An 18,849-nucleotide genomic window follows, 5' to 3' on the forward strand; every position below is an offset into this window, starting at 1 on the left:
TGTGTGTGTGTGTGTGTGTGTGTGTGTGCGCGTGAGTGAGTGTGAGCGCACAGGACAGAAGCCTCGAGTTGCGGAACGGACTTGTACACAAGTTCCAAAGGCTACCGTGTCTCCGGTTCTCCGCCCTCGCGGGCCCCGGGGCCACGGCCTGCACCCAGCGGGCAGCGCCCCGTGGACCTGGGGGGCTGGGCTGGAGGGAGAGGGGTCTCGCGAGGGTTTCAGGGCGTGGCTGGAGTGGGGGGCGCGCGGCGAGTGTGCGCGGGTGTGCGCGCGCGAGAGGGCGAGTGTGAGCGCGGCGAGTGTGAGCGCGGCGAGTGTGCGGCCGCGTCGCCATTCCCCGTGACGTCAGAGTGTATTGTTGTGAGCGGGGCCGAGCGGAGCATCCCCGGAGCTGTCACCGCGGCGGCCGCGGCGGCGGCGCAGCGCGAGCCCCGCACGAGCGAGCCCGGCCGGCGCCGCCCCCGCCCCTGTCCCCGGCCCCGCCGCCGCCGCCCCAGCCCCCGCCCCCGGCCCGCCCGCCCGCCGCGCGCCGCCGCCGCCGCCGCCGCCGCCGCCCGCGCGCCCCCACCCACCCCACCCCACCCCCTCGCTCCATCCCTCCCACCCGCCGCCGCCGCCGCCGCCGCCGCCCGCGCGCCTCCCCCCGCGGAGCGAGTGCGGGTCACCGGGTCACTGGGTCATTGTCTCCGCGCCCGAACCCCGAGCACCCCGTGGAATCCCCCACGTCATCATCAGAACCATCAATGAGATGCAAACATGAAAGACAAGAGGAAGAAGAAGGACCGCACCTGGGCCGAGGCTGCCCGCCTGGTACGTACCGCCCCCCGCCCGCCGCCCGCGCGTCCCGCCGGCCCCGCCGCTCGCCCCGCGCCGGCCCGCGGCGGCGGAGACGGCCACTTCCAGCCCGAGCCGCCGCCCGCTCGCCGGGCTCCTGCTCTTTGTTATTCTGCGGGAGTGGGCTCGCCCAGGGGCCCCTGTGTGTGTGTGTGTGTGTGTGTGTGTGTGTGTGTGTGTGTGTGTGTGCGTGCGCGCGCGGAGGGGCGCAGCGATTATCTCGGGGAGCCCCGCGCCAGCGGCGCCCGGGACCGCCCGGGACACTTCTCCCGGTACTTCGCTCTCGGGGCTCGGCTGTGCCTTCGCCACGGGTGAATTTCCGAGCGCTCGGCCCGCTCGACTTCCCTCTCTGCCGCTCCGGAGACCTTTGTGTGGCAATTACCACTCCCTCCCGGCCCCTCCACCTCCCGGAATTTCATCAATAACTCTCTGTGCACGGTCTGTGTGTGTGTTCGGCGTTTGTGAGTTCATACATTTTACACGTGCATGCACGGTGTGTGTCCGACACGGACTTGTGGGGCGTGTGCATGTGGGCTAGGTCGTGCGTGTCCGTGTGCCGCGTCGTGTGCATTATGTATGCACACTGATACGTGCATGTTTTGTGTGGATCAAGTTCGTTTGTGTTTTGTAGGTATTGTGTTCTGCTCGATGTTTGTGTGTACATTCTGTGCACGTGTGTGCAATTTGTGAGTGTGTGTGTCGGGGCGAGTGTGTGTGTGTTTGGTGAAGTTGGGTCAGTGTCATTTGTAGTGGGAGGTTATTAAGAGTGTGCAGCTAGGTGTGTTTTAATGCTGGCTTCCTGGGCGGTGTTACTTGGCTGCTTTTCTTTAACCTTTCGGAGCTTACGTTTTAATCATCGAAAGAATGTCTCTATAGAAATGCTGGTTGGCAGAGGGGCGTCGGCGTCTTTGGTTTGATGCATGTGTATGTGTGGGTTTCTTTCTTTCTTTTTTCTTTCTCTCTTCTTTTTCTTCTTTTAAAGGACAGCTGTAAACGGATTTTTAAAAAGGATATTTCTGTACTGTGTGCCTCACGGGAATGCAAAGCATTACATTTGAAGCTCAGCCTTTCAGGGTTTCGGCTGCATAAATTAAATATTTACTTAGCAACTTACTATCTTTTATAAATTGGCTGAAAGAAGGCAGACTGCATGCAATATGGGGGGGGCGGGAGAGGGGGCGAGACCAAAGAACATGTTATTGGGTTGACTTTGTAAAGATTGTTTTACTATGACTGTGGGTTGTTTTTTGTTTTGTTTTGTTTTGTTTTAAAGCTTTTGAGTAACTACATCATGCTCAAGGAGAACATTTGTCAAAAGTAATTATCTGAGTTTGGTTGAAGGGCCTTACTGGTTTGTCTCTGGATTGGAGCAAGGGGTTTTAAATAATTGACCCTATTACCCTAGAAAGAAGTGACAAAAGTCCTTTTTAATTGCAGTCTAGTTATTGGAAGCTGGAGTGGCTAGGCCCCTTTACCTCATCTCTTAATTTGTAGTAGTGTATGTTATGATTTCTCCCCTTATCTGTGATTGTGTTAATTACTGAATCACTCACTGTCTGTGGATGAATGGGCAGGTGATAGTCATTGTCTAATGAACTGCATCTGGGAAAGGAAACTTATCTGTGAGGAATATGTGAAAAGTAAGCAGTACGTGTTAAGTAGATGCCAGATTGATGTTATCACTGAATTTTTGCTAGAGCATAGTACATTACTTATTGTTTGCTCAGCCATTAATTCAGAATTGTGTGGGGGTGTGCAGGGCTTCTGAAAATGCATTATTCAGTTTCCTTGGAGTGGCAATCAAGTATTATTATAGAGCTTCAGTGTATGTGTTTTAAACAAGCGAAAGAGTTGACTTATAAATATTTTAAAATAATGATTCATGAATTACCTATATCTGCTTGCAGAGAATTATTTAATAAATAACATTATTCTGATGGAATTTAAAGCTAACCATTTGTATTCAACAGTATTTGTTACTGTTCCTGAAAGGACTGTGCTTTATTTGATCTAATCGTAATAGATCTGTATTGATAAATCTTGAGATGGATTTTTGAGTCGCATCTTTTTGTTAAAAGTTGCCTTTTCCTCTTGCAAAGTTCATTGATGGGAAAAGACACACTAGGAGTCATCAACACAAAAGAATTAATGATAGACCAGATGTCTCTATTTTAACCAGACATATTGAACTAGTAGTTATGGTAATTTTTCAATTTGGTTCAAGTTATTTTTCCCCTGGTAGTTGCACAAATGTGTATGTATTCAAAATGTGACAGTTGAAATAAAATACTGAATGAAATAGCAAGTAATTGTACCGGAAATATCTTTCTCAGGAATTTGTGATTTGTAATTGTGGCTTTATGATCATTCTTAGCTTACTTCGTGAATAAAAGAGAAAAGGATCTATTTGGGCAATTGTGACTTCTAAGTATTTTCTTTATGATTATATGAATACATATAGACTTAAACTCTCTTACCAACTTGCATGAAAACCATTTTTACTCTTATAATTATAGTTTTAATTTACACTCATTTAAAAAGTAATGCCTTTTGGGAGGGCATTTCTGTGATATAAAAATACTATCGTTACATATTTTACACTGCCCCTGCTGCTTTTGCTGTGGTTGTTGTTATTAAGGACTTTTAGCCTTTTCTCGAGACATCAAGTGTTAAACCAGGTGTCTGATTTTAAAAGTAGAGACTAAGGATGAACGGAAAATATGCATGTGGTTCTTGCAATATAGGAACTGAAAGGAGAGAGTATCCAAATTAATATTAAGAATAACCTTCCAATCATACAGTATATAATATATATCTCCTACTGGAGTGTGTGCGTGAGAGAGAGATTATCTTGAAAGAGGGTTTCGGGAGAGGAAATGCAAAATACATTTTTTGAACTGTGACCAAAAGCTTATGTTTAAATGTAGTTTTGCATTCATTTTTAAGAAAAAAAATATGGAAGAAGAATGGTTCTCTGTAGAGTAAGAACTTCCAGTCGACAACAGAAATTTTGTTTTCTTTCTTTGTGAGAAAAGTGTATGGTTCGTAAATCTGCAAACTCTGAGTGGCAACTCCAGGGATTTTGCTTTAGATAGAGATGCAGCTATCAAGCCCTACCAGTTTTCTTGCAGAAGTATGTAGTGTGTGTATGTGGTGAGCTTGCTTAGCTCAGGAAAGAAGGAATGGTAGTATAATTTTTCTGTATTTTCAGGAATGTCGTGATTATTAACAGGGTGCCATTTTAAAGCACTAATACCACATCTTTTTTTTTCTTTCTCTTTTTCTTTTCTTTCTTCTTTTCATTTTTTTTTTTCCTGCCCTGCATCAATTGCAGAAATTTCAGCCTTCAGCCTCCCCACTCCCCCTCAGCCTTCTGCAGTTGTGGTGGTTACTTTGCGCATTGCCATTTAATATGGAGGCTGCTCCCAAACCAGATGCATTTTCATTCGTTTTATCTGCTCTTCTAAGGTTATAGAGTCTCAGAGGATCCCACAATCACATGGAAGTATCTTCTGTCTTAATATTTGTAGACCACAATAAGAATAAAAATCAAAACCATAACTCATGTCGAGCTGGGGCTTTGACTTTAATCCTTTTGACTTTTATCTCAAGTCTTCACTCTGTTACTATAAATACAGTTTAAACCATTGTGAAAGGATCTTCATGCTTCTTTGTAAAAAATGGGGATTTGACAAGACTTTGTTTTACTGCACTAAGGGGTTTCTTTGTTACTGGCTTAACACAGAACATACTGTTATTTATATATTTATTCTAGGTTAATTCTTTTTTTTTTTTTTGACATGCGAAAATGTTGTTGCTTTGAGAAGTGCTTTTTGATAGTTTCATCACTTTGTTCTATAGGGAATGCTGCTGGTAAGATAATGATTCAATGTATTAATTTGTTCCCTGGGTTTCTTCTGTTTGTTTCATTCCTTACAATCTTTGTTTAGTCTCACTGGCACCTGAAAATAAATCTTAACAATCTTCAATAGCTTTGTGCTTGGTAACATGGCTGATTTATTTGCTTGTAGTTTAGGTACATTCCCAAAGATAATGACTATTAGTAGGGCTTTTTTTTTTTTTTTGTAGTTCAAGGTGACCTTTGGGGAAAAAAAATTTAATGGCAAATTTGCCTCATTCTTAGGAGAAAACAGATACATATCTCTTTATGCCATAGCAGAGTTACTGAAGGTTTTAAGTAAATTGAAATTTTGTAAATCATATTCTATTAAAAATTAAGTGGGGGTTATTAATTAAAGGAAATCTGTGTGAATCTTTAGCACAGACATTCTTTTGCATAATGCATTATATGCTAAATAAACTCTTAGGGTTTCTGTGAAATAAAGCCAAATGGCTTTGGTAGCTGTTAAAATAGAAAACAATTCATAATTGTTAACTTAACTGGTTGCCTTGTCTTTTGTCTTTGTGTTTTAGAAATAAATATAATTATTCAGGAATGATGAACATGGGATGGAGGAGAGAGCATTGGTACTGGTTTTGGCATTTTCTCACTGTGCTGCTGGTGCTTAGATTTCAGGTTTTGATCAGGCCTTCACAGTTGAGAACGTTTTGACTTGTGATCTGAGGTAAGCCCCAAAGGTGCACATGAGCGTAATCGTGACGGTGATTATTGGCTTATGAGCCTGGCTAACGTATTTGGCAAATGGAGTTTTATTTTCATTCGCTTACATTGCCATTGGTTTGATTCAGCTGTTTTCTATCATCCGTACATGTAACATCATCTCTTTATGTTTGCATCTCATCATCTCTTCTTTCAGATGTGGAACCTAAATTTTCGTTTTGCAATTTGAAAGATGGAAAAGAGTTTAGCAGTCTCTCTGCCTGTTTTGAGTTTCCAGTTGGGAAAAACGTGTTTGAAATAAATGAGAAATGTGAACTTAGGCCTAGTGTTTGGGTTGTTAATTTTTTATTTCCTGCTGACATGAAAGGGAATTTTAAGAATTGATTGTTTCTTAAGTTTTTCTCTTCTTCAAGAAATTCTTTGGTAGCAGATGATTCCTCGGATGTCAGAAATGGACTCTTGGCATGCTGTCACTTTTAGACTTGTAGAGTCATACCTGTAAAGGAATTTCACCAGCGAAAAGCAAACTTACAAAGTAATGAAGTTTAATGTTTAATTATGTAATAGTGTCAACTTTCACTGAAATGCACTGGGAATGTGCGGTATGGTCCCTAACCTTTTTGAGGGTTTCTCCATAGGCAGGTCGAATGCTAGGGATGATATGAAGATACACATCTTCAAGGAGTGTTGAGTTCAGTAGAGGAGACGAGGAACACTGGAGGAAGACTGTGCAGACACCATCTGTAGGTGTCACATGAATGATCAAGCAGGTGCTAGTTTACAGATTCACAGAAGGGAGAAGCCGTGTGGTATGAGGTGACTGCAGAAGGCTTAGCGGATTAGGTGAAATTGGGCTTGTCCTTGAAATATGAGTAAGATTGAACAGGTCATGAGAGGAGCACATTCTAAGAAGAGAGCCCCGCAGGCCAGAGGACGGGTTCAGGAGGCAACGCGCAGACAAGTGTAGAAATATCTGAAGACTTGAGAGGGTAGGCACTCAATAAAGTTGAAAATTACATTGTGGCCAGATTGAGGGGAGGGGATTTGCAAGTGATTTTAGGACAGTTGGACCGTGTAAGTTGTTGCATGGGGCTGGTGCGATAGGTGCTAGTAGAAGTAGGATTTTTTTTTCAAAAACACAAAATAGAATGACTGTCTCTTGTACAGAGAGGGGACACCAGTGGTCTGGGGATGTCTCTGAATGCTTCCGTTACTTGGTAATAGAGTCTGAAAACAAAATTGATGTTAGAAATATTTTATTTCAAATAACACAACTTTATTCTGTCCATTGCCTTTGCCAAATGATGCAAAGTAAACATCAGTGAGTAATATGCATTCCGTTTGTAGAAAACATACACAGGGCACTGTCTCTTGAGATCAGTAGGTAGCTAGGGTTATTTCAGTAACTCAGTCTCCAAATGTGTGGTTTAATGATATGCCCAATATCATCACCCTGTCTATAAGGAGCAAGGCTGGCACAGGATTAAAAAAAAAAATACTGTGTCGTGTCTCTCTGATTTGTAGAAACTAACACAGGCACTTTAAATGATGTGAATTTAACTGATTTGTTGCATGGAGACATAGGGAGGATCCAAGCCTACATCAGACTTATTATTTCCTGCTTTTCAGATTGCCTGCTTTTCATTTCTCTCTCTCTCTTTCCTTTTCATTAAGTATCTGCATGAAATTATTATTATCATTAATTTATAATTTAAAATCCTCCCGGCACCCCTCCTGCAAAGGTTGTCCATAGCAGATCCTGGCTCCTTTCTGATAGGGCAAGGAGGAGGGGCATCTGTATAGAACCACTTTCAGCTATTTGCCAGCACTGAGTGCCTTGATTGTTCTGCTTTTGTCCCTGCACAGTTGGTAGCTGTGGAAATCTAGCCTGGATTGAAACTTTCCCTGAAGAGCCCTTGGGGAACAAATAGAAACATTATATGATTAGCCACATTGTTTTCATTATTAAACAAATCTACATAAAAGGGTAGCAATTAACAGCTTTATCAGCCTGAACTTAGACACCTACCTCTCTTCTCCCCTCAGTATTCCCACTTGAAGGGGTAACAATTAACTGTTGCTGGTTTTAATGTCAGCAACTGACAACATTAAATTGGGAATAGGCACTTCTCCTGGTTGATTGACATATAGCCCTCTGACACATTCTTATGTGGTTTAAGGCAAATGCATGCCCTGGGGTTAGAGCCAAAGGGCTTGTCAGAACATTGGCTTTAATAGCTAAAATGTATAACTTAAATGACATCCAAGACCTTAGTCTTTGGTGGAACGTTTAGAACCTCAGGAATCTTGCAAGGCAGTGCAATCTATACTTAGTGGACACAGAACTTGCAAAAATTTTTTCTAGGTATATAGATGTATAATTTATTTTATAATAGTTATTTATCATGGGTTTATTTTGCATGTCTTTAGCATAAGTTAGTCCATGAAAAACTATGTAATGCTGTTTAAAAGAATTCCAAAATTGCTATTTGACAAGGGTTCTATTCTTCAGTTATGTGGTTGTTGATTTCTGAATATATTATTTATGACTTAAGGGAGGGAAAATAGGATGGACCCTCTTCACCTTATTCAGAAGACATGACATTTCAAAGATTTTGTTAACTATAAGGCATTAGAACCTATTTTACAGTTTCAAAGAGTTAGAAATTGAGGTAGGATCTTTGGGCTTATTTTCCAGATCAGTCATAGAGAATGCATGATATAGTGAAGCCATTGGTTATTCTTAGTTTCTTTTTAATGTCAAAGGTAAATGACTGCATATATAATTTGTACATATATGAAGACCTTTTTTTAAAAACAAAATTAATGCTTATTTATTTTAGAGAGAGAGAGCGTGAGCATGAGTGGGGGAGGGGCAGAGAGAGAGGGAGACACAGAATCTGAAGTAGGCTCCAGGCTTAGAGCTGTCAGCACAGAGCCCCACATGGAGCTCAAACTCACAAACCATGAGATCATGACCTGAGCCAAAGTCGGATGCTTAACTGACTGAGTTAACCAGGCACTCCTGTCAAGACCTTGTTGACAAGGCTGAATAACTGAGTTGTTGTCTGGACCATCAGGACTCTGTATGATGCCCTTTCAGTGCTCTGAAACTCAGTTTCAGTGAGGGAAGGGATCCTCACACATTCAACAAGCAATTCTCAGACACTATCAGGGTATCTGAGTATTCAACCCAGTTCTGGCATTATCTATCCAGAGACACCATCAGATTCAACAGGTTAAGGGTTCAGTCCTGTAAACGTTGTCCCCTACCCCCTTCAGAAGTCAAGAGCAAGTCCCGGTGGCTGTTACTTGTGCTTCTGACTGACCTACCGACTATAGACTGGAAGTTCCAATGACTCCATGGACGTCAGAGGCCAGTTGCAAGTCTAGGTTGCTACCTGTACTTATAACCAGCTGTAAATCAGAGCTTCCCATGACCTGTTTCTCAGGTTAGATTAATTTGCTAGAACAGTTCACAGAACTCAGAGAAACATTTTAATTACTAGATCACTGGTTTATTATAAAGGATATAAGTCAGGAACAGCCAGATGAAAGAAATGCATAGGCTAAGATATGGAGAAAGAGCTTGGGGCTTCCATGCCTCTCCAGGTGAGGCACTCTCCCTCTCCACGTGCTCACCAACCCGGAAGCTCTCCGAACTCTGCCCCTTTGGGTTTTCCTGGAGGCTTCAGTACATAGTCACGATTGGTTAAGTCCTTGGTCATTGGCACTTGATTCGACTTCCAGCCCCTGTTCCCTTCCCCAAGGTCAGGGGGTGGAACTGAAAGTTCCAACCTTCTTCTTCTTTTTTTTTTTTTTTTATAAGTAGCATTGTTTTGTATTTTTTTTTTAATTTTTTTCCCAACGTTTGTTTATTTTTGGGACAGAGAGAGACAGAGCATGAACGGGGGAGGGGCAGAGAGAGAGGGAGACACAGAATCGGAAACAGGCTCCAGGCTCCGAGCCATCAGCCCAGAGCCCGACGCGGGGCTCGAACCCACGGACCACGAGATCGTGACCTGGCTGAAGTCGGACGCTTAACCGACTGCGCCACCCAGGCACCCCTGAAAGTTCCAACCTTCTAATCATACGGTTGGCTCTATTTTGGCTTTATTGCCAACCAGACCCCATCCTTAGGTGCTTTCCAGGAGGCACCTCATTAGCGTCATGAAAGATTCTTTTATCATTCTCAACACAAGAAATTCCAAGGTTTTGGGAGCTCTCTGCCAAAACAGGACAAAGACCAAATCACCCCTTCCAGCCTAAACTTCCCTCCACCAGGCGCACACAATAGATGATCTTATTTTAAAAAGTCTTTATGAGAAAATCTCTTTACTTGAAAATATGTTATATCTTCAAATTCTTGCAACCAGAAGCAGTCTTTTCCTAAATCCTTTCTGTTTAATTTCTTGTCTCTTTTAAAACAATCCAAGAAATTAAATTAAGTCATTTTGCAACAAACCTCTCTGATACTCTCCTTGTTCTCTTTCCATCACTATTCTTAGGCTTGCTTGCTTCTCCTTCTCTGTTTCCGCTTTAGTGTTGGTGTATCTCAGAATGCTGCCTTCCCTCTCCTTTTTATTTTCATTTTCCTCCTCTCCTTTGGCCATCTAACCCTTCCTCGGTGGCAATTCTCTCATGATGAGAGCTCCATCTTTGAGCTTTCCCTATATTTTGCACTTATATTAACAAATCCTTTGTGTATCTCCACATATTGTGGAGATTTTAGATGAAATGTATCTAGTACAAACATTTATTAGATACTTCCCACAAAAGTGTACGTTGGGCACACAAAGAGAAATGTGACCGCATTCTTGTCTGGGATGGGGGAAACTTATCTATGTGTACCTAAACATATGGTGTCTGCAGGGAGTTGTAAATTCTGTCTTAATTATAGCTCACATTTAGCTCTTCCTCTTTTCATTCACTAAATTTTACATAGTTCTGACCTTCCAACTAATTTTGTCTCTACTTTTAAAAATCTTACAGAGGCTGTATTTCTCTTTCAAGTAGATCTGATCTTACTGAATCATTCCTCTGCTTAAAAACTCTTGTGATTATCTTCATGTTAAAGAACAACAGGTCATAGGAAGCCCTTTTCAATATTGGAAACAATTGTGATTGCTTTCCCTCATAACATGAAGAATTTCACATGTCCATTATACATCACAACAAATGTTCTAACTTCTACTGCCTACTGCCTTATGTAGATTTATTTTGTATTCTTTTAAAACACAACAGAGGTAGTTAATTAAATTTATCAAGAGGAAGTGAATTTTCAACATTTTATCTGCCTCTGTGCTCAACTCTATTTCTTGAATCATACTTTCTCTTTTTTTTTTTTTTTTTGTAAATTGCCTCCTGTAACAGCCTTTTTTTAAATTAAAAAAAAAATTAATGTTTATTTACTTTTGAGAGAGAGAGTGAGACAGAGTACGAGTGGGGGAGATGCAGAGAGAGAAGGAGACACAGAATCTGAAGCAGGCTCCAGGCTCTGAGCTGTCAGCACAGAGCCCTATGTGGGGCTGGAACTCACAAGCTGTGAGATCATGACCTGAGCTGAAGTTGGACGCTCAACCGACTGAGCCACCCAGGCACCCCCCCCCTTTTTTAATGAGGGGCTCTGGGTTTGCTAACAGTCTTTGTATATCTGAAATGTTTTTGTTTTGCCCACCCCTTAAGAAATCTTTTTTTATTATACTTTAACATTTTGAAGAAATTATAGACTCCCATGAAGTTATAAGAATTAAAAAAGAGAACCATGAGCAAATTGCTACATTCTCTCCCTGTAATTCATACTCTCTGCCTAAATCTTTCCTATCCTCATAAATTTAATCTGAACACAGTCCAGATTGGGTGTATAAAAGTGGCCAAGAGCAGCCTTTAGGAAGATTATCCCCCAAATATGTAGATTACAGTTCAAAAAGCGATCTCTAACACAGCTCAGCACATCTTTTTTCTTTTAAACTTAAGTATTTATTTATTTTGAGAGAGAGAGAGAGTAGGGAAGGCGCAGAGAGAGAGGGAAAAAGAAAGGGCGAAGGGTGAAGAGAGAGGGAGACACAGAGATTCCCCAATGCCGGGGCTTGAACCCATGGACCTGAGATCATGACCTGAGCGGAAATCAAGAGTCAGACACTTAGCCGACTCAGCCACCTAGGTGCCCCTCAGCACATCTTTTATTAAAATAAAAGTAGAGAGGGGTGCCTGGGTGGCACAGTCGGTTAAGCGCCCGACTTCAGCCAGGTCACGATCTCGCGGTCCGTGAGTTCGAGCCCCGTGTCAGGCTCCGGGCTGATGGCTCGGAGCCTGGAGCCTGTTTCCGGTTCTATGTCTCCCTCTCTCTCTGCCCCTCCCCTGTTCATGCTCTGTCTCTCTCTGTCCCAAAAATAAATAAAAAATGTTGAAAAAAAAAAAAAGAGAACTTGATAGGAAAAAACTAAAAGGTACAATGTTGTCACCTTTGAGTGATAATTTAGCTAGTTACAAAAGTCTTAACTGACAGTTTTTACCCTTAATATTTTAGAAATGTTTCTTCATTATGTTCTTGTGTCAGTGGTTGTGATACTGTGGCTGAGGTGAGTTTGTTAGTTTTTAAGAGGTGATATGCTTTTGTGTCTGGGAGTTCTTGCAAGTTCTCTTTATCCTTGAAGTTCTGTAGTTTTAATGCTCTATCTTAAGTGTTTTTGGATAGATTTATTTTCCATGATACTGTGTGTGTATTTGTGTGTGTGTGTATTTTAGAGTATACTTGTGCTTTTTTATGTTTTAAAATTTTAATCATGTTGTAGTACAGAAACTTAATTTTTGCATTGCATCCCCACCAGATCATGAATTCTTTGAAATCTTTGAGAGTTGACTCAACATCTAATAGTTTAGTATATTCAGCTTATGGTTTGGAAATGCTTTAAGAACAAAGCAAAAAGGACCTCCATAATACTGAACAAGATACAGCAATGAATGTGTGAGTTTATCAGTCAGAATTACAGGTTGAAAGCAACAGAAACAGAAAACAAGTCTTGGTAACTTAAGTAGAAAAGAGTCTTTTGGAAACCATAAAGTAGTTCATATAATCATTCAGAAAGATCCAAACACCAGGCTGGAAAAATAGGCAAGGATCAATAGAGGCTGGGTAGCAGACACACACACAGTCATGCTACAAGAATAGCCTAGTTGGGATATTGCTATGGGCATCATTAATGGTCACCACTGTGACTTAGCATTGTCATAGGACACTGCCATTGCTGCCAGTGCATCCAGGTTCAAGATTCAAATCACAGGCAGATGCATTTAATTGTCAGACTGGCTCCTGTATCTACACCTCAGTTATTAGGCACTGATGAAAAGGTGTATATGGCCTCTTCAGTACCATGGTGGAAACCTCTCCATCTGTGTCTTCATAGCAGTGATAAACTCAACAAGATTAAAAACAAATGCCTCATTTCTTCACCACCTCCTACTCCCAGCAAGTCTGCTCTTCCTCTCATCTCTCAGGGAAAGCCATCCTCACAGTTGTTCAAGACAGAAACATTCTTGTCATCATTAATTCCTTTTTGTATTTTTTCCCTTTTATCCAGTAATCACTGAGTTCCACAGTTCTACCTCCTTTTCTTCAAATCTTCAAATCCTTGTTCTTACATCCTACACTTATATCTGTTTCCACTGTAATTTATTTTGATACAGGCATATATAGGTTAGGAAAAGAATATAGAGTAATGACAGGCCTGAAAGTCAGGCAGATAATGTTTCAGTCTCAATTCTGCCACTTACTATGTATTTGACTTAGGGCAAATTATTTAACATTTCTCAATTTTTCCATTGTGTATTAAAAGGGAATAACATAAAAGAGTGGTTGGAATATTTAAATACGGTAATGTGTATAACGTACTTAGTATAGTTTTGACATTAGAAGATGCCAGTTAATGTTCATGCCTGGTAGTTTTCCTTTTCTCATTAAGTGGCTGTAACAACCTTGTAACTGATTTCACTGACTACGGGCTTGCCTCCACTCAGAATTATTCTTCTTATTGCATCCATAACCGCTTCTTTAAAGGTGAAACTGGTTTATGGTACCCCTTGAGGCTGACTTAGTTTCTGTAGGAAACAGATGGCATTATCTTAAAGGGGTGATTAAGCAAAGTTAGGGCACAGTTAAAGAAAAGAACAAATCAGGGTGAGGCAAATCAGGGATATCACCAGCAAGAGGCTGTCACTCCCCTTAGACTTGAGGGACCAAAAAGAGTAGGGAGTAGGTACTGCAGTGATGTGGGCTGTGATTATAGGAGAATGGTGCCTGACACAAACTGTGACCAGAGGTAGTGGGATATCAGCCCTGCCAGCCCTCACCCCTACTGGGGGCACTCATCACATCAGTACGCCGACTTCTCTCCCTTCTATTTGCTGATCTCCACTTGACCTCCTGTTGGCTGAACTCATCCAGAAGTCAGAGGACAAGGATCTCTGTTGAGAAAATGTATAGATGTCAGTCTGCTGGGTCACAGAGCTGGGTGGAGGAAGGCAGAGAGTGAATCTGGAGTTGCCACGTGGGCATATACAATATATACAAAGTACGACTTTTTAAAAACCTTTATTAGCTTTCCTTTATTTAGGAGTATAGCCCACTTGTGTCAACATCTTATAGGCTTGTTTCATTCATACTTCTCCAGTTTCATTGCTTGATTTTCTTCTCTGGTCATATAAAAGTACTGCGAATTTATCATACATTCCCTTAACTTTGTTCACGTTGTTTCTTCTCTGTGTAACATCCCCCACCCACCCCTTCTTCTTTTTATCTGGTAAATTCCTGTGCTTTCTTCAGATTTCAGTCTCCCTTGAGAAGCTTTTATGTGTTCTGAAAGCACTTTGTAGTTGTGACAATGTTTATAATTAGTTGTTTACTTGTTTATAATTGTTTCCTGAGTGCCTAATGCACTACCTTATTTTAAGATGTTGCTGATTATAGTTGAATAAAGTGAAGAAGTCAAAGAGGGTTGTTCAGGGGAGCTGTTAGAGCTAAGTCTAAAAGTTTGCAACAGATTTGTAGAACTATAAAACTTATGTCTCTGATTTATTTCTGTGCCATGCTAAATTGGCACTGTACAATCTAGAGAAGGGATCAAATTTCCCAAGAATCAACTGGACAGCTGATGGATTTTGAAAGCCTGTGTCTACTTTCAGCTCACTAGCACCTTTTACTACTTTGGGATAATAATTTGATAGTCATCATGCTTAATGGCACTGGAAAATATTCAGTTCCTGCCATTAATATGTTAGGTGCCTTGGGAATGTAATAAGATATGGACCTTGACCTTTGGGAAATTAACTTTAAAAAAAAAAAAACCCTCTTAGGGCCCAAGAGATACTTTGCTATAAATTTAAAGTTATGTAGTGTAGTAGGAATTCAATAGCCTAAAAGTAACCTTCTTCTGTATTTGATTTTAATAAGGTACAGTGATGATTTATAAAGGCTTGCTATGACTTCCAAACCAACAGAAGAATTTTCTAGTACATTGATTAACAGTGAAGATTGGAAATGTTTGCAGAGTAAATAACCTCCTTTTACATATAAGTAAAATATTTATAAGCTTGGTGTCATAGCTTCCTTTTAAGAGTATAAGAATCTTGTATAACAAAGGAATGAGCCTTAGTATGTCAATTGTCATAAAATATTGCTGTTACTAAAGTGACACTAATTAATAATAATGGCTAGTAAGAAATAATGCTTATTGGGTACTGATAGGCCTGACACTGCCCTAACTTGTTATATGTGTTATATTGTTTAATCTTGAGAGCAAACCTACAAAGACACATTATAATATTAACCACATTTTTTTAAGTGAAGAAATTTAGACTTAGAATGTTTCTTAGTTGAATTTCTCTCAGTTGAAAGTGAAATAAATTTAACTCAAGCTAGTTTAAGTAAAAAGGCTCACATAACTGAGTTCTAAGTGGATGGAGACATTTAGAGAATGCCATCAAAGTATTTGCTTTCTCTATACTTCTGTTTTTCTTTTTGCTTGTCTTCATACACAGGCAGAGTTTAAGACAGTTTTGGGCAAGAGAAGGTGGTACCTGGCACCCCAGACCTGCCTCCTCTAAGCTTAGCACACCAGTATAAAAGGAATCAATCTTTCTCTCTTTATTAATTGTATTATTATTATTATTATTATTATTATTATTATTATTATTATTTCAATGCTAATCCCAGGGAAGTCTTCACCATGCCCTACTTGGCTGATGTACTCATCCCTCCCAGCAGTGGCCAGGATCAGATAACATGATTGATTGCCACACAAGGATCACATGGAGCAGAGGAAAATTACACAAAAGCACCAATAAAAAGCAGATGGAAAGTATACTGGGAAAACAAATTATAAATGCTCTTGTCTTTACTACAGAGAGGGTGAGTTAACTTGCTGAGCTAGTAAGTAGTGGAGCAGTGATTCAAATCCACATCTGCCCAGTTTTGGGGCTCTGGTCCTTAAGTGTGTTAATGTAAATACTTCCTCATTCATTTGTCCTGGTATTATTTTTATGACATTCATTTCATATTTAAAAAATATTAAAGCCAAGGCAGCTTTTGCAAAGGTTCTAAAGATTTCTTTCATCTGTTTCCTCAGAAATTTATTTTCTTGACTTAGAGGCTAAAAACTACCATAGATGGTTTCTGTTCTATTTTCCCTCACAGACCAGTTTTAGCATTCGATATGAATAGTCTATATACAACATTTATAACATAGTTTAATGCAATTTAGGATCTGAATTCACAAAATATGTAATTCTGGATGAAGCTTCCAGGTACTTTCTGGATGTAAGTAAATATTTTTATTCACCAACTAAATTCCAACTTTTCCTTATGGTGTTGACCATGACCCTTGGAGGATCTGAGCTTAGCAAAAGAGAGCGAACTTCTCTGTAGTGTAAATCCTCATTTATTTCTCTGAATATTGAGATGAGATCAGCAGAATGAGCCTTATATCATGTAGAATTATATGGGCATCACAATCTTATTGCTGTCACTTCTTGTTTATTCATCTAATGCTATTTCTCTTCTTCCAGAGCTTAAGTGAAACAAAGATAGTACTTCAGGAAATTTCTTCTTTTCCTTTGCCCCCACGTCCTCCTTTCCCCCCTCAGTCTTGTGGAAATTTGGCCATACTTTCTCATTTTGGATGAAGGTGATGGTCCTGAGTGTTAATGTTTGTGTGGTCTGCTCTAGGCAGAGATGGTACTATGTATAAAGAGAAGAACACCTTTAATCCACCAGGATGTTTGATTAGGGAATGAGAAGAACGAAAGACACTACTAAACAAATGCAAAAGTATTCCCAGTTCTTATCCTTTCTCCAATTTTTACACGTGTATCTTGTCACTTTTTGGCTAATGCTATCTTTACAAGCCAACTTCCAGTAACTGAATAAGAAAAACTGCTAGCGGGAGGTGGGGGGGATGAACAAATACAGATACTGCATTTTTAAAAATCTTCCAGTGACTCTGCCTTTTTTTTTTCCAGACTTCACTGTTTACTGAGTTCAGTTTCGTAGTAGGAAATGCAAGATGCATGAAAGTTAAACATTTTTTTCCCATTGTTAAAAGCTGCAGTGAAGAATGAGGTTTTTTCTTAATTCGTCCCATCTTCCCACTCTATCTTCTCATGACATTTTATCTCATTCTCTTTGGTGCTAGGTGATAATGGTAGGCAGTTTGAGGGAAAAGAGCAACCCCAAGCCATGAAAGGTGTCATCCAGAAAAATGGATGATGAAGAAACAAACAATAGGACTTTAATAAACTTTAGTGTTTTGTTACAGTTTTTTCTGTGTGTTTGTTCATATTATCTTTAATTGTGTTGGATAGGGTCTACAGGGAAGAAAAAAGATGGTCTTCTAAGTTATTTGAAACAATCTTTCTCTGTCTTTAATGAATGGTTGGCTGGCTATTTTGTTAGTCTGTAGACTGCTACACAGTTCTTTCATTTTTCCTCCTTGGGGACAAATGGTAGGGTTGCACTTCTTGCCCCCTTGAAGTTAGGCATTAACCATGTGAGTTGTTTTGTCCCCTCTAGTGTTTTATTCCCCTTATTTTTTGCTCGGTTGTGTTGATCACAGAAGCTGGTGACAAGGTGGAATTTCAGTCATCCCGGTTCTTGGTTGGACATAGAAATGTTGAGTGAGAAATAAGCATTTGTTTTAATCCACTGAGATTTCAGGGTTCTTTTTTTTTTTCTTTTCTTTCTTTTCTTTTGTTTTTTCTTCCTGTTTTGTATCCTTGCCTATCCTGACAGATACAGCCTGTATAGCAAAATGGGTGTTTTTGTTGCAGGGCACCTTTTACCTTTGTTTATGAGACACTAAATGCATAATTACATGCTTAAGAGGCAAGTGAGGCAAAGAAGGTTAAATCCCTTTTTTCTTCTCCATTACACGAAATTGCTTTGTAAAATCATCCTCTCTAGTATGTACTCTTTGATATTTTTAAACCAGTAAACAATAGGGAATTTTCATAACAAGGAAAACTCCTTTACATTCTATCTTAAGATAATTCTGTTCATATTTTTGCTTTATAAAATAATTGCTTTTCATTTTATCAGTCTGCTGAGGAGGAAAAGTTTCTAACCAGAAGGAGTAGAACAATTATTGTTAATAGAGAATTGAATTCCAAGATAGTTGAAAAGATAGAAAAAGGGCACCTGGACATTTTAAATTAGTTCAAGTTTCCAATTGCAGACAAATTGTGCTTCATTGAAAAGGTATGACCAGATTTCCAAACCATTGAGAAGAGGAAAGCAGACACTGTAATAACACCTCTTTCTTTCTCTTTCTCTCTGTCTCTCTCTCTTTCTCTCTCTCTTTTGGCCTAGGGCAATGCTGGTAGAGGGAGCACCCCCACTAAGGGATTATATTTCCCAGTCTGTCTCAGAGATTCCTGTCTACATTTCCCTTCCATTGAGGGCTCATTCACCCTCGGGCTGTTCCCACCGGTTTCCACTCTCCTCTAGATATAGCATACAGAAACTCCTGACAGCTGACAGACTCCCCATTGAGCCCTACTCCTTCATGTAGGAAAAGGGGGGAAGATGAAGAAAACTTGTCTTGAAAGCCTGCGGCCATTCACACCACAAGGAATGTGTTGACCATATGCATCTTAAAACCAGATGAACAATGTTTGTCCAGCCCTTCCGGCTCACCAGTGCACAACCATATCTGTTCCATGCTCTAAAGCAAAAACTCAAAACCAGATTTCCTACCCATTTTCTACCAGTCTTATGCTCAAATAGGGATGGAGTTATTAGTGCATAGTCCCATACATATTAAATTGTATTGTTCATTAAGAAACAATTTATCTGCAGGAGACATTGATTTTCACAGTGTATTCCTTATCTTTAAATTTTTTTGGCCTTTTATATGGGGGCATGTTAATTATAATTATCATAG

The 18,849-nt window shown here is 40.4% G+C and overlaps 1 protein-coding gene across 5 annotated transcripts in view; it reads left to right on the top strand.

Annotated features, from left to right (window-relative positions):
- The first annotated feature begins 614 nt into the window (after nucleotides 1-614).
- The window catches only part of ASXL3 (ASXL transcriptional regulator 3), a 177,906-nt gene continuing 159,671 nt past the window's right edge, over nucleotides 615-18,849 (top strand). The window contains exon 1 of one of the 5 annotated variants that reach the window (XM_023241867.2): nucleotides 615-810. In XM_023241867.2, the coding sequence (XP_023097635.2) occupies nucleotides 757-810 (54 nt within the window). In that variant the 5' untranslated portion in view covers nucleotides 615-756. Of the gene's footprint in view, nucleotides 811-2,713; nucleotides 5,421-18,849 lie in introns of those variants that run through there. The other 4 variants (XM_045042051.1, XM_045042050.1, XM_045042049.1 and 1 more) reach the window with 4 other exon arrangements.

This window comes from Felis catus, chromosome D3 (genome assembly GCF_018350175.1).
Source record: "Felis catus isolate Fca126 chromosome D3, F.catus_Fca126_mat1.0, whole genome shotgun sequence".
NCBI lineage: Eukaryota > Metazoa > Chordata > Mammalia > Carnivora > Felidae > Felis > Felis catus.